Source organism: Hemiscyllium ocellatum, chromosome 2 (genome assembly GCF_020745735.1).
Source record: "Hemiscyllium ocellatum isolate sHemOce1 chromosome 2, sHemOce1.pat.X.cur, whole genome shotgun sequence".
NCBI classification, from domain to species: Eukaryota; Metazoa; Chordata; class Chondrichthyes; order Orectolobiformes; family Hemiscylliidae; genus Hemiscyllium; species Hemiscyllium ocellatum.
Window position 1 is genome coordinate 12418349 of NC_083402.1, and position 23247 is coordinate 12441595.

General features: G+C 39.8%; 1 protein-coding gene across 3 annotated transcripts in view; it reads left to right on the forward strand.

The window, feature by feature from the left end:
* Positions 1–23247, forward strand: part of rgs12b (regulator of G protein signaling 12b) — a 204935-nt gene that overhangs the window by 108106 nt on the left and 73582 nt on the right. For all 3 annotated transcript variants that reach the window (XM_060834778.1, XM_060834769.1, XM_060834788.1), the window contains exons 4-5: positions 3335–3356; positions 15530–15699. In XM_060834778.1, coding sequence (XP_060690761.1) covers positions 3335–3356; positions 15530–15699 — 192 coding nt within the window. The remainder of the gene's footprint in view (positions 1–3334; positions 3357–15529; positions 15700–23247) is intronic.

Sequence of the window (23247 nt, forward strand, 5' to 3'; positions counted from 1 at the left end):
GGAGAAAGATAGAAAAGAGACCTAAGGGGCAACTTCTTCACACAGAGGATGCTACGTGTATGGAATGAACTGTCAAAGGAAGTCGTGAAGATTAGGACAATTGCAACATTTAAAAGGCATCTGGATGGGTAAGTGAATAAGAAGTGTTTGGAGGGATATGTGTCGGGTTCAGGCAGGTGGGACTAGATTGGGTTGGGATATCTGGTTGGCATTGACAAGTTGGATGGAAGGGTCTGTTGCTGTGCTGTACATGTGTATGACTCTATGACCTCTGCCCTTTAGGGCGGCACAGTGGCTCAGTAGTTTCCTGCTCTCCCAACATCTAGCTTTTTTGGTGAATTTGGTAAGATAGAAAACTGCATAATAATGAGGTGAGTTGGGCCAACAACAAGGCATTTAACACTCAGTGATTCCCCCTTGATTCTCAAATTGCCATTGCCATTGCTACAGTGGCTCAGTGATTAGCACTGCTGCCTCACAGCACCAGGATCCCACGTTCAATTCTAGCCTTGGGTGATTGTCTGTGTGGAGTTTGCACATTCTCCCCGTGTCTGCGTGGGTTTCCTCCCACAATCCAAAGATGTGAAGGTTAGGTGAATTGGCCATGCTAAAATGCCTATAGTGTTAGGTGCATTACTTAGGGGTAAATACAGAGTAGGGGAATGGCTGTGGGTGGGTTACTCTTTGGAGGGCCAGTGTGGACTTGTTGGGCCAAAGGGCCTGTTTCCATACTGTAGGGAATGGAATCTAATCTAATCTTCCTTGTAAACTGCCATGCAAACCTCTGACATAAGGAACACTACATAAATCAAAGTTGTTCTGGTAATAACCAATAATAGCATAATTTGCTTTCGAGGAGCTGCATGAATTGTTAGTTTGATTTCCATACATGGGACTTGTATATCGAATTTATTATCTGTATATCTGCATTTTCATAGATATTTAATTGTTTTATGATTTTTAAAAAAAGAATTGTTCCATCAGTTTTCTTTTTCCAAAAATCTTCATGTTCATACTTGTAATGTTGATTCCTGATCTGTCAGCACAAGCCATTTTCATATTTGCTCAGAAATTGAGAGCTAGTAATTGTTACTTGGTTGATGAATGGCAATCACTAGTAAGTATCTTTTTGAAAGTATGTGGTGGTGTATGGTTGGGGTTCCACTTCCAATTTCGTGAAAATAATTATAATGTGCTAGTGCTTATTCTTTCAACTGGATATTCATATTATCATTTGTAGTTAGCAGGGAAAATTGGCATTCTGTGTTTCTTTTAGTCAGAGCTGTTTGACATTTGTTTTCAAACTTATGTTTCTGATTTTTTTTAGTAGGATATGATTTAATTTACCCTTTTTGTACAGAATGTTCCAGTGCACTTTGTATCACATTTTTACCAAAAGAAAAACTTGTGCCTGCATTATTTGTATTTTCAGGAATCCACATGAGGAAAACTACTTCAGTTGTGGAACTAGTTACGTACTGTGACTGGAAAAATTGCCACTGTTTTCATTTCAAACCAAACAAAAATGATCAAGTGGAACTAACTGAGTATCCAAAAAGAGCTTGACCTATTGTTGCAATAGGCCAGGTGCAGTGTAAAACACCTGTAGTTGAAGGTGTTCACTTTGTTGACATTTAGCCGTTCAAACCCTTACTCCACCAACACCTCAGCACACACCCTCAACCTTCCCTGCCCCACCTACTCAGTTCATTAATGACCCAATCAACTGCAGTTTCCTGTTGCCCACTGTATTAATGTGGCATTGGCATGAATTAGTTTGGCAGAGTTTGATGGCAGCAGTGTCATAGTAGCACAAGGGTGGAAGGGAGGGTCTGCTGCCATAACCATGGCTGATTGTAACAACAGATTTGATTTTTTTGTTTAAACATTTTTATCTGATTCCCCTCTTCCATAAGAAATAAAGATTAAGGCAGTGAGACATGGGATTTTAAATTTGTATCCATAACTGACTTACTGTTAATGGCATAACCCCTCTGCTAGACTCCTGATTGGGCACTGAGCTCCACTTTGCACTGCTAAATGGCTGTTTTCTGCCATTTAGCCTCCAATTGTCCACCTAATGATTGATTTTATGATCTGAGATGGTGGAAGTTGGAGTGAGCTAACCAGCCAGTTTCCTTCCTGCCTCCATAACCCCTCTAAAATATGTAAAATCCAGCCCTTAAAGTATTACTTCATTTTTGTAAAAAAGAATAAGGAAGAAGTAAAATATAATGTTGTCAACTGGACCTGCCCTTAATTGAATTAATCATATAGTAATTCACATATTTAAAACTACATGGTTTTATGGATTGTGATAATTTAGAATAGTCTCAAAGTTTATATAATATATCATTCAATTTCAGTGAGACCTGCATTAATTCATTACTAAATCTTTTCTGTATTGTATGTTGTGCCTTTAAGAATAGTTAAATAATTCAAGTAGCTTAATATGTGAGTAGAAAATATACAGTTGTGTAAGTTATGTTCCTGTTGAACTTTTGAAGGTTCCTGTGTTTCTTTTTTCGTAACAAAGCCTAAGCAGACTAAAATGTACAAGAGCACTCCAGAATATTGTGAGACATGCTTATTGTATGGGAACAGAGGTGGGGCAGCATATGGACTAAATTTGTGCAATACCAGGAAAAACAGGTTCTGTTGCATGTGACTTGAGGTCTGTTTAATTAACATGTTTAGTAATTCTCTAGTGTTGGTTTGTACCGATATTAAAGGAAGGGTCAAGGGATGAATTGCCTCAGGGCTTATATCACTCTGTTCTCATAATTTGAGATATTCTGCAGAAATCCTGACATCTTCTGACGGCAGTAGGGTTTGTATTTATAGATATATTCTGTGCTTCATTCCCTTTACATGTGAATTCTTCCCCTGGTCTGGCTATGGTTTTCTTTATAATGTCACTCCACAGAGCAAGTTATTGGGAATAAAGGAAATTTTTTAAACCAGTAGTTGACCTAGTTGTCCACTACGATAATATTGGATTCAGAACCTTCAAGCCATTGGAAATATTTTCCTTTATTCTGGCACTTGTTCAGGCAACTTATTTTACTTTTGTGGGATTATGTAGCCTTTCCTTTAGCCCATTTTAATCTGTTAAAAAGTGCCAATTTAAGGAGTTAACTAGCTGCTGGAAAAAAATGCATCTTGGTTCTTTCAGGCAAGATCAATCTTTTTTTTTCAACTTGAGTGAAATTATCAATTTAGGAAGGTGCTCAAATTCATCATAGACATTCAGAGTCTCGCAAAAACAGCAGTAAAAATGTTTCGCATTAAAATAATGAAGTGTACTCACCCATGTCTCTCTCCTTTCTTACAGATAGCGGCGGTCTCCGATGGAGGTTAGTGCACATTTTCAGATAAGTCAAGACTAGACATGGTAGGGTATACAGTGCTTGCTCTAGTTTATTTTATATATTGAATTAAACAGTAAGTATTTAATTAAACTAATTTGGAGGTGTAGACTGAGATTCTGTGGCAGGCAAACCCTGCAGATTATTCCGTATTCCTGCCAGAATTATATTATTTAGTGATAGATAATGTTTTGCGTTCCATCAAAGTGGTTTATGTTTTCTTTTCTGATCAGGTGCTTATAAGTGATCCCTCTCTTGCTTATATATCCAACTTGCTGCAGACTATGGATCCTGAGTTCTGCAGCACAATAAAGGAAGAGATAGATGTTGACTTCATGGGCAAGAGCACCTAACCATCTATCTACTCTGAGTGGTGGTGAACTGTTGTTGCAGTGTAGCAACACAAGGGTATTTGACATAACATCTGCCTAAAAAGCAGTATGAAGGTTTATCTGGTCAACTCTATCACAAATTAGCTCGACTTCAGTTAAATAAAAATACTCAGTTATGTGGAATGAAGACTTTTGCACAAAACTGGTCTAAGATAACTGGAAAGGCTGAGGCACTTGGGGCTGTTCTCATTGGAGAAAAGAAGGTTTAGGGGAGATTTGATAGAGGTGTACAAGATGATTAGGGGTTTAGATAGGGTTGACAGTGAGAACCTTTTTCCACTAATGGAGTCAGCTGTTAGTAGGGGACACAGCTTTAAATTAAGGGGTGGTAGGTATAGGACAGATGTTAGGGGTAGATTCTTTACTCAGCGGGTTGTGAGTTCATGGAATGCCCTGCCAGTAGCAGTGGTGGACTCTCCCTCTTTATGGTCATTTAAGTGGGCATTGGATAAGCATATGGAGGTTATTGGGCTAGTGTAGGTTAGGTAGGGCTCTGGTCGGTGCAATATCGAGGGCCGAAGGGCCTGTACTGAGCTGTATTTTTCTATGTTCTATGTTCTAAATAGAACAAATGCAAGAAAATATTACATTTTTTTGTATTGTCCAGTTGTATAATAACTCACTGGAATAGTTGTTATTTGGTTCACGTCAGCCTATACTGGTTATGAACTGCAAGAGTCATTTTCAAGTTATATAAAAGTTCCTTTTGAAACATTAGATAATTATGTGTATAGTATGTCATGCTAACTTCTTAAACCTAAAAATCTAGAGTTGTCAATGTGTGAAGTTCATTATTTCAGCTTTCAAGATTGATAACTGTTGCATGAAGCTTATTTCTGTGAATACATTGACAGCACTTCATAACAGCAAAACAATGAAAAAAATGTCCTGTAAAATACAACTTAGATGATCAATTCACTACTGCGTCTCAAGAATTAAATGAAGCTAACATTGTAGTAGTGCGTTATAAAATAAAAATTAACTTGTTTTGGTACAACTTGGTTTCATACAAAATTGCTTGAGTGACAAGAAGCAGAGAATTGTGGTTATTGGGTGTTTTCGGATTAGTGGAAGGTTTATAGAAGAGTTCCTAAGAAGGACATTGCTGATGTTTTTTGCCTGGTTTATATTAATTACCTATTTCTTGTGTACAGGAAAACTTCAAAATTTGCGACTGATATATAACTTGGAAATAGTGTAAACTGTGAAGATGATAGAGTAGTACTTCAAATGAATATAGACAAATTGATGGAATTATTCATGAGGTGTTGTGCCTCATTTATTGCCCATATTGACAGTAGTGGTGAGAGCTAAATTCTGGAATCACAACTGTCCTTTGGATGTGGATACACCATCAATGGTGTTAGGAAGGTGATTCCAGAATTTTGACTCCAGTGGCTATGAAGAAATGGCAGTATAGTTCACCCACTCTGATCTGTCCTAGCCGTATGTACAAAGCTATCTTCATAGCTCATCATGTCCCCTATGCACCACCCATGTACCCTCAGAAGCTTATGTTAACCAATGCCTCGTAAACATGCCCTGCGATGCCTTTTATTCCCAATGCCAACGTATGCCCTTGCACTCATTCCCCACAGCCCCTCATAACCTTGTCAACCAATAACCCTGCACCTAGCCCCCAAGATCCCTCATACCCTTATGGCACCCCGTGCTCATCTACTCACACACTCTGCAGCAATTATGGCTGTCTATTCAACCTCCATGGTACATAGAGTCTCTGTGCCCATTCCTCCATCCCCATGGCCCCTCAATGCGTCCATCCAGCTAACCTGATCACCCCTCAGATCCTCTATGCCCCATGCTGATCCCCATGACCGCTTACACCTTCCGTACCACTTTCTACCCATCTTCCAAAGTCTCTCATACTTTATAGCCTATAATTATCCCCATGCCCTTTATAATACCCATGTAAACTTTGAATAAAAAAACATAGGTGGGACTCTCACGGGATTTAGTTGTCTCTGGCTAAGCCAGCATATATTGCCCATCCCTGATTGCCCAGAGGGCAATTAAGACTCAATCACATTTCTGTGGGCCTAAAATCACATATAGGCCAGGCAGGTAACAATGACAGATTTCCTTCCCTAAAGGACATTAGTGAACCAGATGGGTTTTTCCTGATAATTGACAATGGTTTCATGGCCACCATTGAACTCTTAATTCCAAATTTTTATTGAATTCAAATGCCGCCATCAGCCACGGGTTCCCAAAATGTCATCTGCGTTACTGGATTAATAGTCTAGCGATAATATTACTAGGACATTGTGTCCCCAAGTATCTCCCACCTCCCCAATCTTTGTACTTCTTTATTCGTGCCAACACACTTACTATGCAGCACGGGCATTTTCCATGAGGCATTGTGATAGAAAATATTTACCAGACATGTCACTGTTGACAAAATCACCCTAGTCTGACATAAAACAAACACTTAACACAGTGAAATTACAAGAACAAATTTCTGATTGAAAAAAAATCTATCCCTTAAGAGTTTAAACCTTCTGTCAATAAACACCTCACTCCAGTGCTTAAAATAACAAGCTGACACTGTCAATTAACCAGCACCCCATTATCAAAATGAATGTTTGGGAAATCAGTCACATAATGCAAATCCTACGTAACCATATCTGAAATGGCATGCATTTCTTTTCTAATTGCATGTTTTCTTTGAAAATTTTCTTGACAACTTTGCAAATCACAGTTTATGTGGTTTTTTTACACACAAGCAAATTACTTCTCACAACTTTAGTGTGTATTACTCCTCGCAAAAGATACCATACTCCCATCAAAGTTGGTCTGGGACCTGACCCATAGGGGTATCCTATTTATCCAAAAGGCATGAAATCTTAAAAAGTTTCTCCAGTAATTAACTTCAAACACCCCCATTTCCATATACTCCTCAGATCAATTCATGTGACCTAAGCCGGTCGGGAAGGTAAGTGATTGTTATTTAAGAACTTACCTCGACGCCAACGGTCTTTTCGCAGCAGAGAGCGGTGGGAGCTGGGCTGAAGTTTAGTCGGAGCGCAAAGCTGGTCAGGAAGGTAAGTGATTGTTATTTAAGAACTTACCTTGATGCCGATGGTCTTTTCGCAGCAGAGAGCGGCAGGAGCTGGGCTGAAGTTTAGTCGGAGCACAAAGCTGGTCAGGAAGGTAAGTGATTGTTATTTAAGAACTTACCTTGACGCCAACGGTCTTTTCGCAGCAGAGAGCGGCGGGAGCTGGGCTGAAGTGAAGTCGGAGTGCAAAGCCGGTCGGGAAGGTAAGTGATTGTTATTTGAGTGGAGTGTCTCCCACCCTCCCTCCTCCTCTAACCTAAAAAAAAGGTAAGCTATTTAGTGTTCTTATTTTGGAGACTAAGTGTAGAGTTATGGCAGCGCAGGCAGTGGAATGTTCCTCCTGCAGGATGTTTGAGGTAGGGGTGACCACCGATGCTCCTGCCGACTTCATCTGCAGGAAGTGCAGCCAGCTCCAGCTCCTCACAGACCACGTTAGGGAACTGGAGCTGGAGTTGGATGAACTGAGAATTATTCTAGAGGCTGAGAGGGTGATAGATAGAAGCTACAGGGAGATAGGTGCGTGCTGCAGGGTAGGTTTTACAATTGGAGGAAGGATAAATACGATGCTGCAAGACAGGATCTGAGGGGCATAAGTTGGGAGCATAGACTGTCAGGGAAGGATGTCATTGAAATGTGGAACTTTTTCAAGGAACAGATATGACGTATCCTTGATATGTATGTACCTGTCAGGCAGGAAAGAGATGGTCGTGTGAGGGAACCTTGGTTGACAAGGGAGGTTGAATATCTTGTAAGGAGGAAGTAGGAGGCTTACATAAGGTTGAGGAAACAAGGTTCAGATAGAGCGTTGGAGGGATACAGGATAGCCAGGAGGGAGCTGAAGAAAGGGATTAGGAGAGCTAAGAGAGGGCATGAAAAATCTTTGGCGGGTAGGATCAAGGATAACCCCAAGGCCTTTTATGCGTATGTGAGAAACATGAGAATAACGAGAATGAGGGTAGGTCCGATCAAGGTCAGTAGTGGGAGACTATGTATTGAGTCAGAAGAGATAGGAGAGGTTTTGAATGAGTACTTTTCTTCAGTATTTACAAATGAGAGGGACCATATTGTTGAAGAGGAGAGTATGAAACGGACTGGTAAGCTAGAGGAGACACTTGTTAGGAAGGAAGATGTGTTGGGCATTTTGAAAAATTTGAGGATAGACAAGTCCCCCGGGCCTGATGGGATATATCCTAGGATTATGTGGGAAGCAAGAGAGGAAATTGCAGAGCCGTTGGTAATGATCTTTTTGTCTTCACTGTCAATGGGGGTGGTACCAGGGGACTGGAGAGTGGTGAATGTTGTGCCCCTGTTCAAAAAAGGGAATAGGGCTAACCCTGGGAATTACAGGCCAGTTAGTCTTACTTCGGTGGTAGGCAAAGTAATGGAAAGGGTACTGAGGGATAGGATTTATGAGTATCTGGAAAGACACTACTTGATTAGGGACAGCCAGCACGGATTTGTGAGGGGTAGGTCTTGCCTTACAAGTCTTATTGAATTCTTTGAGGAGGTGACCAAGCATGTGGATGAGGGTAGAGCAGTGGATGTAGTATAAGGCATTTGATAAGGTTCCCCATGGTAGGCTTATGCGGAAAGTCAGGAGGTATGGGATAGTGGGAAGTTTGGCCAGTTGGATAGAGAACTGGCTAACCGGTCGAAGTCAGAGAGTGGTGGTAGATGGTAAATATTCAGCCTGGAGCCCAATTACAAGTGGAGTTCAGCAGGGATCAGTTCTGGGTCCTCTGCTGTTTGTAATTTTTGTTAATGACTTGGAAGAGGGAGTCGAAGGGTGGGTCAGTAAATTTGCAGATGATATGAAGATAGGTGGAGTTGTGGATAGCGAGGAGGGCTGTTGTCAGCTGCAAAGGGACTTAGATATGATGCAGAGCTGGGCTGAGGAGTGGCGGATGGAATTCAACCCTGTCAAGTGTGAGGTTGTACATTTTGAAAGGACAAATAAGAATGCGGAATACAGGGTTAACGGTAGGGTTTTTAGTAAGGTGGAGGAGTAGAGTGATCTTGGGGTCTATGTTCATAGCTCTTTGAAAGTTGCCACTCAGGTGGATAGAGCTTGTAAGAAGGCCTATGGTGTATTAGTGTTCATTAGCAGAGGGATTGAATTCAAGAGTTGTGAGGTGATGTTGCAGCTTTACGGGACCTTGGTAAGGCCACATTTGGAGTACTGTGTGCAGTTCTGGTCGCCTCACTTTAGGAAAGATGTGGAAGCTTTGGAGAGGGTGCAGAGAAGATTTACCAGGCTGTTGCCTGGAAGGGAGAATAGATCGTACGAGGATAGGTTGAGAGTGTTAGGCCTTTTCTCATTGGAACGGCGAAGGATGAGGGGTGACTTGATAGAGGTTTATAAGATGATCAGGGGAATAGATAGACAGTCAGAGACTTTTTCCCCGGGTACAACAGAGTGTTATAAGGGGACATAAATTTAAGGTGAAAGGTGGAAGGTATAGGGGGATATCAGGGGTAGGTTCTTTACCCAGAGAGTGGTGGGGGTATGGAATGCGCTGCCTATAGGAGTGGCAGAGTCAGAATCATTGGTGACCTTTAAGCGGCAATTGGATAGGTACATGAATAGGTGCTTAAGCTAGGACAAATGTTTGGCACAACATCGTTCTGTGCTGTATTGTTCTATGTTTTATGTTCTATGTTCTAATGCTGTCTGCCCCACCCCCATTGCCCCTCATTACCCTATGCCAACTTAGTGCCTGCTTCTTTCAATCAAACTTTACCTCTTCACCTACCATGCCAATTCACTGTCAATATTATCCAGCAAGACATACTGTCATTATTATGTTCATGCTTTCTTCTGCTGAATGACATAGATCAACTAATGATATCTATTCAATGAAATAGTTCAGGTTTGTTTTAAAAATAAATCTTAATATTGTGGTTAAGTTTGGATATAGTACAGCAAATTATCAATGCATGTAAAGTGGTTTCTGGATAGAGATATCAGCAGAGCAGTATAGATGGCATCAGTCTAATATTTCATGTTGAAGTTGAGAGCACCTATAGGAGGCAATATTGCATTCCTTTCACTTTACATTGGTTACATGATAAATCCATGCAGTGAGCAGCCAGCTTTAAAATGAAATTTATGGAAGTGTTCCACAGCTATATTTTAAGTTATAATTTTCTAAAATTAAAAGATCTGACAGATATTAGTATATCCAAGCTCTGTTTCCTTGCATCTGAATTCTAGGATCGTAGCTTTTCAATGATCCCAATTACTTTAATTTCCTATTATTATTTTGCTATCATTTCCTATATATAGAGATTGCTTTTTATTTCTCTCTTCAGCACAAGTAATATTTTCCCACTGGTTCATCAATAATTTATGTTTCTGTGGTAACGAACGGGTATAAACTCCTCCTAAATAATTTAACTAGTGCTCTTAAAGCTTTGTCTTTGACATTCTATCTGTTTCCTGTACTTGCAGTCACATGGAAGGGAATTGTTTTGATCATGTGGGGAAGCAAACTCAACTGGTCTCTTGAATGTGTTCAGTCATTCAGAGTGAGCTACACTTTCTTGATTTAAGAGTTAGAGAATCTGCACAAAATGCCACAGAGGCCGCCTGTAGTTGGCTTCCAGTTATTGCTGGGAAAGTGCAGTTGAGACTGGTATGGATTCTGGAGGTTGGTTTCCAGTGGATACTTTGAAATATTTGGTGAGACGGCATTACAGTGGATCCTACCAGGTGCAATCAGGTAAACGGACAGAGTATGCCTTTTCACTGTACATTCTGAACTGTGATGTTTTCTTCACTGTTCAAGAACTGAGATGTATTATTTTAATAATGTTTTAGCCAAAATTTTGCCTTAGGCAATTTTTAGACAGAAACCTCCAAATTTAAAACTACATATTAGTGCATTTATAATATTAGTGAAAAAAAACTGAATGCAGATGTATGGTACTCCTCTATTCTCTCGCCTGGAATTGCTCTGGTGAAGTTTCCAGTATTTTAATATGTAGTTGCGATACGATACTGATAGACAGTGTTTTAACAGCAACACAGACCGATTAGTTAGAAGTTAGTATGGCAACCAACTTCTCAACTATGCTCAGTTGTTAAATGCATTGCCCTGTGTGAACCTACATAATTCAGACCAAGAACATCTGAAAGTAAGTAGCCTACTGACATTTATAGTTGAATGCGATGTTAATGACAGAACTAATGTTTTTATTGAGGACAGGGAATTGTAAATATCTTGTGTCATTTTTACACTTGTATACTTGGTGTAGTGGATATCATTGTCATTTGCAAAGTATGTGCAGCAGTGAACAAGGATTAATTGAACCCAAGTTCATGTATTTCTTTTAAGCATTATTTTGCATCAGTTATAAAGACTATAAATTATAATCCAGAAGTAGCAATAAATCAAGAAATGGAAAGGAGGGAGGAACTCTAGAAATTATAATCAACAGAGAAGTGGTACTGAACAGATTGTTGGAACTGTGGTTTGACAATGGCCGGGTGACCAGGAGAAATGTTAGAAAGCACTTAAACCTGTAAAGAGTATTGGAGGTTTGGAACTCTCTTCCTCAAATAGTGGTTGATACCAAATCAATTGTTAAATTTAAGTCTGAGATAGACAAATTTTTATTAGCAAGGGTATCAAGAGATATAGGTCCACAGTTGGCATATGGAGTTAGGCCACAAGTCAGCCATGATCATATTGAATGGTGGAGCAGGCTCAAGGGGTTGAATAGCCTACTCCTTTTCCTATTTCCTCAATATAAGCTCCAGATGGACTTCAGACCAAAGTCATAAAGGAAGTGACTAGTAACATAGCAATGCATTTAATTTTAATTTTTCAGAACTCCCTAAATCAGGGACCATTGGAAGATAGCAAAGTAACTCCTTTATTAAAACAAAAGGGCAATAGAAAGTTAGGAAACTACAAGCCAGTTAACTTAACATCTGTCAAAGAGAAAATGTTAGAAGCTATTATTAAATAAGCTATTGCACTTAGATAAGTTCAAAGTAATCAGGCAGGGTCAACATTATTCTATGAAAGGGGAATCATGTTCAACCATCTATTGGAATTTTTGAAAAAAATAATGTATTGTATACAATGGGGAAAAGGTAGATATTATGTACTTAGATTCCTAGAAAGCATATTGGTATTTATAGAAGATTGGCTGGCTAATGGGAAGCAGCCAGTAGGCATAAATGGATGTTTTTCAGTTTGGCAAGGTGTAATGAGAGGTGTGCCTCAGGAGTCAGAGTCGGAACCTGTGTTTAGAATCTATGTAAATGACTTGGATGAAGATATAGTCACTAAATTTGCTGATAACATAAAGAAAGATAGGAAATTAAGTTGTTAAGAGAAAATAAAGATGCTACAAAAATATACAGGTAGTTTAAATGAGGAGGCAATGATCGAAGAAATAATGTATAATGTGAGAAAATAGGAAGGAATTTTGGCAGGAAGAATTAAAAGAGAAACATATCATCCTAATGATAAGAGATTTCAGAACTCTAAAATTCAAAGGTTTCTGTGTGTCCATATGTATGAATTGCAAAAGGATAGTTTGCACATATGGCAAATAATTAGGAAAGCTCATAGAATTTTATTGATTATTGTGAGGGAAATTAATTACAAAAATAGGAGGGGTATGCTTTGGTTATCTAAGGCACTGTTGAGACCAATCTGGAGTATGGTTTGCAGTATTCTTCACATTATTTAAGAAAATATATAAATGAAACAGCTCAGAGAAAGTTTGTCTGGAGTGGACACTTTGTCTTCCGAGGAAAGTTTGGACACGCTCGGCTTCTAACTGCTGAAGTTTAGAATGTAAAAAGTAACTTAAATAAACATATAAAGCTCTCAGGCACCTTGATTGGAGAGACTCTTATAGGAAAATCTAGAACAAGGGTTCACTGTTTTATAAGTAAGTGGCTGCCTAGTTAAGAGATGAGGTGATTTCTTTTTCTCACTGGGAGTTGTGAATCTTAGGAAATCTCTTTCTGAAAAGGAAGTGGAAGCCGAGTCCTTGACTATGTTAAGACAGAGGTGAATGGATTCATGTTAAGTAAGGGAGTGAAAGGTTATTAGTGTAGGTAGGAATCCTGGCTCAAAGCTATGGACACTATCACTACACCACAATAACCTATTAACTGGTGGAACATACTTGAGGGGTTAATAGCCTACATCTGCTCCTTGTTCATATATTAGTAGGATTAGATCAATTCTGAATTTGGTACTTACAGAGAGGAGATGAGAAACAAGAGGGCATAAATTGTTTTCTTTCACAAAATATATCCACTGACAGCTGGAGTATTAAAGTATTTCAAAACTATGAGGATTTCTTTGGTTGGGTATATGTAGTTTGAAGCTATTTGATATACATCAACTTAAAAATTTTTAAAAATTGAGACGCACTAATGTACCATTGATCGATGCAGCTTATGTTTTACCTTTTTGGTGGCTCATGCGCCTTTTTTCTTCTTTTATTCAAGTATGAAGTCTCAGTCTATCCTATACAGAAAAGTTCATGAATTAAGCAACTAGTACAAAAGTGATAAACTAAAGACAAGATTAGAGTTCTGTAGTCAGTTAGGAAAAACAATAAAGTGAGAAAAAGTACTTTGTGGAGATGAAAATTAAGGTTTTCTTTATTCCATTGTGGGACATGGGTGTCGCTGGCTGGCCAGCATATATTGCTCACTCTAGTTGCCTTGCAGAGAAGGAAGTGGTGAGCTGCCTTTTTGAACAGCTACAGTCCACATGCTGTAGATAAATTTACAATACTGTTAGAGAAGAATAATGGAATATATGAAAGGAACATAATTGTTTTATTGTAATTGAAGTTCTTGCTATCAGAAGTGGAGATTAATTTTGTAAGCTGAATTTCTAGTTCAGGAACATTTGCTTTCTGGTTAGAGATTTATCTTTGGTCCGTAACCTTAATGACCGACCTAAAAGTAGCTCACTAGCTGTAAAGGATTTTACAATTCCCTGAGATCATGAAACACACTGTATAAATGTAGGACTTTTCTAACCTCTAACAATTGTTATTGCTATTAAGTTAAATCTTATACCTGGAAGATAGTTCATTAGCAGTTTTTAGGTTCACAGTTTTCTGTGCTATGTTTTCACCTAAAAATGTAGGCATAAGCTAGGTGGAAATACACCTTTTTTTGCAAAAGCAAAGCTAGAGAACATAGGTTTAAGATGAGAGGAGAAAATTTAGAAGTGACTTGAGGGTCAACTTTTTCACATCAGAGGTTGGTGCATGTATAGAATGAGCAACCAGAGGAAGTGATAGAGGCAGCTACAATTACAATATTTAAAAGACATTTGGGCAGGTATATGAATAGGCAAGGTTTAGAAGGATATGGACCAAAGCAGGTAAAATAGAACTGTTTTCCCCAGAGCGTCGGAGGCTGAAGGGTGACCTTATAGAGGTTTTTAAAATCATGAGGGACATGGATAGGATAAATAGACAAAGTCTTGTCCCTGGGGTAGGGGAGTCCAGAACTAGGGGACATAGGTTTAGGGTGAGAGGGGAAACATATAAAGGAGACCTATGGGGCAACTTTTTCACACACAGGGTAGTACGTGTATGGAATGTGCTGCCAGAGGAAGTGGTGGAGGCTAGTATAATTGCAACATTTAAAAGGTATCTGGATGGTATATGAATAGGAAGGGTTTGGAGGGATTTGGGCCGGGTGCTGACAGGTGAGACTGGATTGGATTGGGATATCTGGTCGGCATGGAAAAGTTGGACCGAAGGGTCAGATTTCGTGCTGTATGACTTTGATTCTATATAAGGAGAAAAAGTACATTGTGGAGATGAAAATTAAGGTTTTCTTTATTCCGTTGTGGGACATGGGTGTCGCTGGCTGGCCAGCATATATTGCTCACCCTAGTTGCCTTTCAGAGAAGGTAACTAACTTCTCAAAATAGCTTAATGCTGAGTTGTGAATTAGAAGGTACATAGGCAACTGGTAGTTAGAACTTGAGGTGCCAGAATGTTTCTTGAAATTCAGATAATGGATAATTCATAAGCGTCATGGTCCTAGAGGTCCACAGCATAGCTTCTATCTTAATGACTTGTGTATTTTCCAGTCATTTATTTCACTTTCTGGAAAATTAGTTAAATGTGAAAAAGTGGTAGATTTTACTTAATTTGCTTTTATGAGAATACATCAGTGTGTTTGACATCATCACGAAAAAAAACCCCGAAACAATTGCGGATGCTGTGAATCAGAAACAAAAACAGAAGTTGCTGGAAAAGCTCAGCAGGTCAGGCAGCATCTGTTCAGAGAAATCAAAGTTAATGTTTTGGTTCAATGACCCTTCCTCAGAACCTTCCTGAGTTCTGAAGAAGGGTAACCAGACTCAAAGCATTAATTTTGGTTTCTCTTCACAGATGCTGCCAGACCTACTGAGCTTTTCCAGCAATTTCTGTTTTTGTTTCTAATATCATCACTGTTGCTAGTTGTCTGAAGATCCCGTTGTCCTGACGCCAGGTTTAAATTGTCATCAGAAAAAAAGATTATCCACAGCAGAGATTTCTCATTTTTGTAACAGCTTTCATCAACTTTGCTACTAATTGTGAAATTCAACCATATGATTCTATTATTTTCAGTGTTTATGATGATACTGGCTTTGATTTAGTGCAGGCCACATCTGTGTGCGAGATACATGGTTGTTATCTTGTTTGGCAGAGTTGAACAGTGCAGACCTCAAGAATTACAACAGTGAGAACAGCATAAACAGTAATGCAAGTCTTCCCAGTGTCCAGAGCTGCAGAAAACACGTGGAACGGCAGGTAGCTAGTTGGGCTGTGTGCTTTGAACGTCTCCTGCAAGACCCAGTTGGCATCAGATACTTCTCGGTAAGTATACCCCAGTAATTACAATACACCTCCGAAAAGGAAAGTGTTACCCTTTGAATGTGAGTGATGTGGAAAATGTCTGAAGTAACTCTGTACCATACCATTGGATGTCTTCTGTCATGAGATGATTAGACAATTTTTTTTGAGGAAAGAGTTGCCAAGAAGAATAGATCTGTTACAAATTGACTTTTTTTTAAACATTGTAAGTTATGAATGAATATGTTTTTAATGCTTTAATCAGTGTTTAGTCCATATTTATTGTTTAATAGTTATTCTTTCTGATTTTCCATGGCCACTCTTAAGTTTTCGTGAGAACTAGTCTCGAATTTTGATATTGTAATTTACTTCTTTTCCAGGATTTAGTTGTTCCATGAGATATCTGCAAATATCTATTTTAAATTCAATAGTATAGAAGAGCAGTAAATTAGCTTTGTAAATTTACATTCAGATTATATTGATAATTTCTTCACCCACATTATGAAGTACAGTTTTCTTTTACAGGAACTACTGAGGTTTTCCCTAAAAAGGAACAAATGTTCTCAAAGTTTTCATAAGCAGAGTGTGAAAGACTCCAGGAGAAAGTGATGAAGGGCTTTTGCCTGAAACATCGATTCTCCTGCTTCTCCGATGTTGCCTGACCTGCTGTGCTTTCCCAGCACCACACTCTCGACAGGTGCTTCTTGAATCTTGCTATTGTGTCTACTTCCACCACCTCCTCTGGCAATGCATTCCAGGCACACACCATCTTTTGTGTGAAAAGCTTGCCTCACACATCTCTTTTAAACTTGCCCATGTGCACCTTGAACTTGTGTCCCCAAGTAATTGACTCCTCCACTCTGGGGGAAACCCCCCCATGCATGCCATTCACAATCTTATGAACTTCTATCAGTTCATCCCTCAACCTCCAGTGAAAACAAACCCAGTCTATCTAACCTTTCTTCATAGGTAAAATCCCCCATACATTCTGGTAAACCTTTTCGCAACCCTCTCCAAACCATCCAAATCCTTCTGGTAGTGTGGTAACCAGAACTGTACCGAAATTTCCAAGTGTGGCCTGACTAAAGTTCTGTGAAGCTGAAGCATAAATGACTATCCTTATATCTAATACCTTCCAAAAAAGGCAAACATGCCATAAGCCTTTCTTACTACCTTATTTACCTACGCTGTCACTTTCAGTGATCTATGGACCTGTACACCCAGATGCCTCTGCATATCAATACACCTAAGTGTTCTGTCATTCACTATATAATTTCCATTTATATGTGACCTTCCAAAATACATCATCTCATGTTTGTCTGGATTAAATTCCATCTGCCATTTTTTTTCTGCCCATGCCTCCAACTGATCTATTATCCTGCCATATCTTCTGACAATCCACAACTCTACCTATGGTCTGCATTCAATTAATAATTAGACCAGCTATGTTTTCCTTCAAATCATTTATGTAGATCACGAACAGCAGAGGACCCAGCACTGATCCCTGTGGAGCACCACTAGTCACAACTCTCCATTCCAAAACAATCCTTCCACCGCTACCCTGTCTCCTATGATTGAGCTAGTTCTGTATCCATCTTGCCAGCTCACCCCAATATAATATAACTTCACCTTTTGAACTAGTCTGCCATGAGGGACCTTGTCAAAGGCTTTACTGAGGTCCATGTAGACAACATTAACTGCTTTTCCCTCATTAATTATCGTTGTTGTCTCCTCAAAAAACTTGATCAGTGAGGCAAGACCTTCCCCGCACAAAATCATGCTGTCTCTTGCCAATAAGTCCATTTCCTTCTAAATGTGAATAGATCTTGTCCCTGAGAATCTTTTCCAATAATTTCCGTATCACCGATGTAAGACTCAGAGGCCTGTAATTTTCAGGATTATTGCTGTTATCCTTCTTAAACAAAGGGACAGCATTGGCTATTTTCCAGTCCTCTGGGACCTTACCTGTGGCCAAAGAGGATACAAAGATGTCTGTCAATGCTCCAGCAATTTGTTCTCTTGCTTCCCTTAACATTCTGGGGTAGATCCCATAAAGACCCGGTGACTTATCTACCTTAATACTTTTTAAGATACACAACACCTATTCCCTTTTAATAGCAACTTGGCTTAGAAACTCGGCATTCCCTTCCCTGAGATGAGCCTCCTTCAATTCCTTCTCTTTGGAGAATACTGACACAAAGTATTCATTTAGGAACCTTTCCTACCTCTTCTGGCTCCACACATAGATTCTTTCCTTTGTCCTGGAATGTGTCAACCCTGTCCCTGCCAACCCTTTGGCTTTTTATATATGCATAAAAAGCTTTGGGATTCTCCTTAATCCTGCTTTCTAAACCTTTTACCTCTTCTAATTGCTTGTTTAGGTTCCTTCCTACTTTCCTTGTATACAAAGAGAACAAAGAACAAAAAAAATTTACAGTTCAGGAACAGGCCCTTCAGCCCTCCAAGCCTGAGCCGATCCAAATGTACTGTCTAAACCTGTCGGTCAATTCCTAAGCATCTGTATCCCTCTACTCCCCACCTATTCATGCATCTGTCTAGATGCATCTTAAATGAATCTACCATGCCTGCCCCTACCACCTCTGCTGGCAACGCATTCCAGACGCCTACCACCCTCAGTGTGAAGTACTTGCTGCGTGTACCCCCTTAAACTTTCCACCTCTCACCTTGAAAGTGTGACCTCTCGTTATTGAATCCTTCACCCTGGGAAAAAGCTTGCGATATCCACCCTGTCTATACCCTTCATGATTTTATAAACCTCAATCAGGTCCCCCCTAAATCTCCTTTTTTCTAATGAAAACAATCCTAACCTACTCAACCTCTCTTCATAGCTAGCACCTTCCATACCAGGCAACATCCTCGTAAACCTTCTCTGCACCCTTTCCAAAGCATTCACATCCTTTTGGTAATGTGGCGACCAGAACTGTACACAGTATTCTAAATGCGGCCGAACCAATGTCTTGTCCAATGTTAACATGACTTACCAGCACGTATACTCAATACCCTGTCCAATGAAAGCAAGCATACTATATGCCTTCTTGACCACTCTAAGGGTGGTCTAAGAGTATTTCAAAGGGTTTTGTCAGTTCTCATCCTCCTAGACCTTACATATGCTATCTTTTCTCTTTTTAACCAAGGTCATAACATTCCTGGTCATTCAGGATTCACATAACTTGTCATACCTATCCTTCATTCTCGCAGGAATGTGCCACCCTTGATCTCTTATGAACTGCTGTTTGAAATACTCCCACATGTCTGATGTAGATTTAACCTCAAACAGCCATCTCCAATCAACATTCTCCAGTTCTTGCCTAATACTGTTGTCGTTCGCCTTTCCCAGTTTAACACCTTCACCCGAGGACTGCTGTTACCCCAAACCATCTTAAAACTCACGGTATTATGATCACTATTCCCAAAAAGCTTCCCCCATTGAACCTTCACTCACCTAGCTGGGCTAATTTCCCAAAACCAGGTCAAGTGTAACCCCTTCCCTGTTTGGAATGTTTACAGATCGTGTCAAGAACCCCTTCTGAATAGTCCTTACAAATTCTGCTTCATCCAAGCTCCTAACATGTAGTTAGTCCCAATCAATACCATGGCAACCCTGTTGTTTTACACCTTACCAAAATCTGTTGACCCGTTCTCTCCTCTATCTCCTGCTGGCAGTTGAGAGGCCTGTAGTATATTCCTTTAGTATAGAAAAAGGTGGAATCAGTAGAAAGAATTGGTAGCGAAAGGAACTGAAAGGGAGTGGTTACTAGAGATGCTGGAAGAGCCGTAAGGAATGGAGAGAGGAAACTAGGATCAAGAGGCGAGAATCACCGTGATGGGAGCAAAGGGGACTAGAAAGAGTGGAACATCAGAAATAGGAGCAGAAGTAGACCACCTGGTCCTTTCAGCCTGCTCCGCCATTCAACAAGATCATGGCTGATTTTTTTGTGGACTCAGCTCCACTTACCTGCCTGATCATCATACCCCTTAATCTCTTTAATGTTAAATATATATATATATATATATATACACACACACCTTTGCCTTAAAAACAATCAATGACTGCTTCACTGGGCAGGAAATTCCACAGATTCACAACTCTTTGGAGAAGTTCCTCCTCAACTCAATCCTCAATCTGCTCCCCCTTATTTTAAGGGTTCTAGGTTCACCTGTCAGTGGAATCAACCTTGCTGCATCTATCTTATTTAATCCCTTCATAACTTTATGTATGTCTATAAAATTACCCCCTCATTCTTCTAAATTTCAATAAACCAACTCTCTCAACTCTGAATCAACTTAATGAACCTTCTCTGCACCCCCTCCACTGCCAGTACATCCTTTCTCAAGTGAGGAGACCAAAACTGTACACAGTACTCCAGGTGTGGCCTCACCAGCACCCTTACATAGCTGCAGTATAACCTCCCTATTTTTAAACTCCATCCCTGTAGCAATGAAGGACCTGCATTCTTAAGGTGGGAATACATTGGTGTAATTAGGTGTACTGGGGAGTGAGAAAGAAATAGGCATGATGAATAAGAGGCGATGTACAGTTCTGAGTGGATGTAGGATCAGGGGAGAGCAGGAATACCAATGGAGATGGTGAATGGGCCAATAGTCACAGGGGAAATTTAAGAAGGACAGAGGGAATGCCTGGGAAAATAGAAAACCTTTATATTGATGAAATTAAAGATGTATTGTACAGGGAAGGGTTAAAGCATTCATGAATTGAATGAAAAATTTGCATCCATTTCTCCCCGAGAATGAGCAAGGATACCCTTTTGCACTAGTGAGTATAATGGTTGATCTAGGAGAAAGTGAGGACTGCAGATGCTGCGGATCAGCGTTCAGAGTGTGTTGCTGGAAAAGCACAGATCAGGCAGCATCTGAGGAGCAGGAGAATTGTTGTTTTGATCATAAGCCCTTCATCAGGAATGAGGCTTGTGTGCCTCATGGGAAAGACGATGGACAGGTCAAGAGGACGAAGCCGAGTTGGAGGCTTGGGACTGGGATAAGGTGGGGGGAGAGGAAATGAGGAAACTGCTGAAATCCACATTAATCCTATGGGGTTGCAGGGTTCCGAGTTGGAAGATGAGATGTTCTTCCTCCATCTGTCGGGTGATTAGTGTTTGATAATGGAGGCGTCTCAGGACCTGCATGTTCTTGGTGGAGTGGGAGGGGGAGTTGAAGTGATCAGTGTTGTTTAACATGGCTTAGTGTGAAGTTATCCATTTTTGCTGGAAGAATGGAAAGGCAACTCATTACCTAAATGGAGAGAAGCTTTGGTCCAGAGAGATCTGGGTGTCCTTCTGCATGAATTGCAGAAAGTTAGCATACAAGAACAGCAGATATTAAGGAAGGTTAAAGGAATAGAGAATAAAAGTAGGAAAGTGTTGCTGCAACAAAAACAGAAATATTTGGAAAAACTCAGCAGGCCTGCCATCACCTGTGTAGAAAACTGAGTTAGCTTCAGAATCTTTCTGTAGAAGGGTCATTGGACTCAAAATGTTCTCTACACAGATGTTGCCAGACCTGCAGAGATTTTCCAGCAGTTTCTGATTTCCAGCATCTACAGTTCTTTGTTTTGTTTTGTTAAATGTTGATACAACTGTACAAGGCAGAAGTGAGCCCGCAACTGGTGTATTGCATACAGTTTTTGCCCCCTTACTTGAGGAAGGATATAATTGCATTGGAGGCACTTTAGAGGACATTCACTAGATTAATTTCAGAGGTGAGTAGTTTCTTATAAAGAGAGATTGAGTAGTTTAGACAATCATCTCCAGATTTTAGAAGAATAAGATAATTGAAGTATATAAGATGTTAAAGGGGATTAACAATGTAGATGTACAGAGAATGTTTCCTTATGTAGGGCAATCTAGAATGAGAGGTCATAGTTTCAGGATAAGAGGTGTCAGATTTAATGTAGGAATGAGGAGAAATTAGATCTCTCAAAAGGCCATGAACCTGTGGAATTCATCATCAGGAGTGTGTGGAAGCCAGGATGTGGAGTAAATTTAAGGAGGAGGTAGACAGATTTTTAATGAGTAATGGGTTGTAAGGTTATAGAGAACGGCAGGAAAGTAGATTGAGGTGAAGATGAATGGCAGAGCAGGCTTGAGGGGCTGAATTGCCTATACCTCCCAGTTCTTATGTTTTTATGGGGAACATTTGTCTAGTTTTTAATTCCAGATTTTAAAATTGTAGTTGAATTCAGATTTCAATATCAGACATGGTGGGATTTGACATCACCATTATGCAACCTCTCCCCAGTGGTAACGGTCATCATTGCTGAGACCATCTAATTCCAGATTTTTCTTTCTTATTGAATGTTGAGAAATGGCCATGGTAATTTAAAAGTTCTCCATTCTATAAGAGTTTTACACATATGTATGAGAGATTAGTATGCTTATTCCATGTTTCATACTTACGCAGCAGTATTGTCATTACCAGAATCTTTATTGTTTTCATTTGGTTGACAGCGTTTAATACTTAGTCAAACATTGGGTCATTGTCTAATTCACTTTAGATTGTATAGAATCAGAGAATAGTTATAGTTGAGAAAGACATCCTTCAGCCCATCATGTTTGCATAAGCTAAGTGAACTATTTGGTCCTTCTAATTCTGCTTTCCAGCATCTAGTGAGTATTCAGGTTCCTTTCAAATGGATTGAGCATATCTGCCTCAATTATTAAACCAGGGATAGAATTCCAGACACCAACCACCCTCTGGATAAAAAAAGATCTTCCTCATGTCCCCTCTAACTGTCCCACCTTAAGTGTGTGCCCCCGTACAGGAGCCATTGGACCGAATGGCCTCCTGTTCTGTAGTAATTCTGTGGTACTTTATCTGTCTGTTAGGGAAAACATGTCTTTTCTGTTCACTCAATCCAAGGCCCTCATTATTTTGTACAATTCAATACAGGCACCCCTCAGCTTCCTGTATCCTCAGGCAAACAATCCAAACATTTCCAATCTTTCTTATAGCAGTAAATAAAAATACTGCTGTGATCTAACAAGTATCTTATGTAGTTCCAACATTACATCCCTACTTCTGCATTCAGTACCGCACCCATTCAAGGACTGCATCCTATGTGCCTTATTTACTACCTCTGTCTGTTTGCCATCTTCGTGGGTCTGTGCATATGTACGCCAAGGTTTCCCACTTGCTCTATCACTTTCAATACCCTGCCACTCCCACTATTCCTTTGTTTGCCCTCTCTAAAAGGATAACCTTGCACTTCTCCAGACTGAATTCATCTTGCACCTTTCCTGCCCACTTGACCAAACCACTATTGTCATCCTGAAATCAAAACTCACTTTCTCCCTACATAAACTACATGGTCAAGTTTTGTGATAACTACAAATTTACCAATCATATCTCCCTCTTTAAGAATAAATCGTTAATATATACCACAAATTGTAATTGACCCAACACTGATCCTTATGGAACAGCACAGGAAACTAACTTCCATTCATAACATCAACAGAACCATAAAAAGTTCTGACACAGAAAGATGTCATTCAATTTATTGTATCTGCACCAGATGAATAAACTAATTGACTTGTA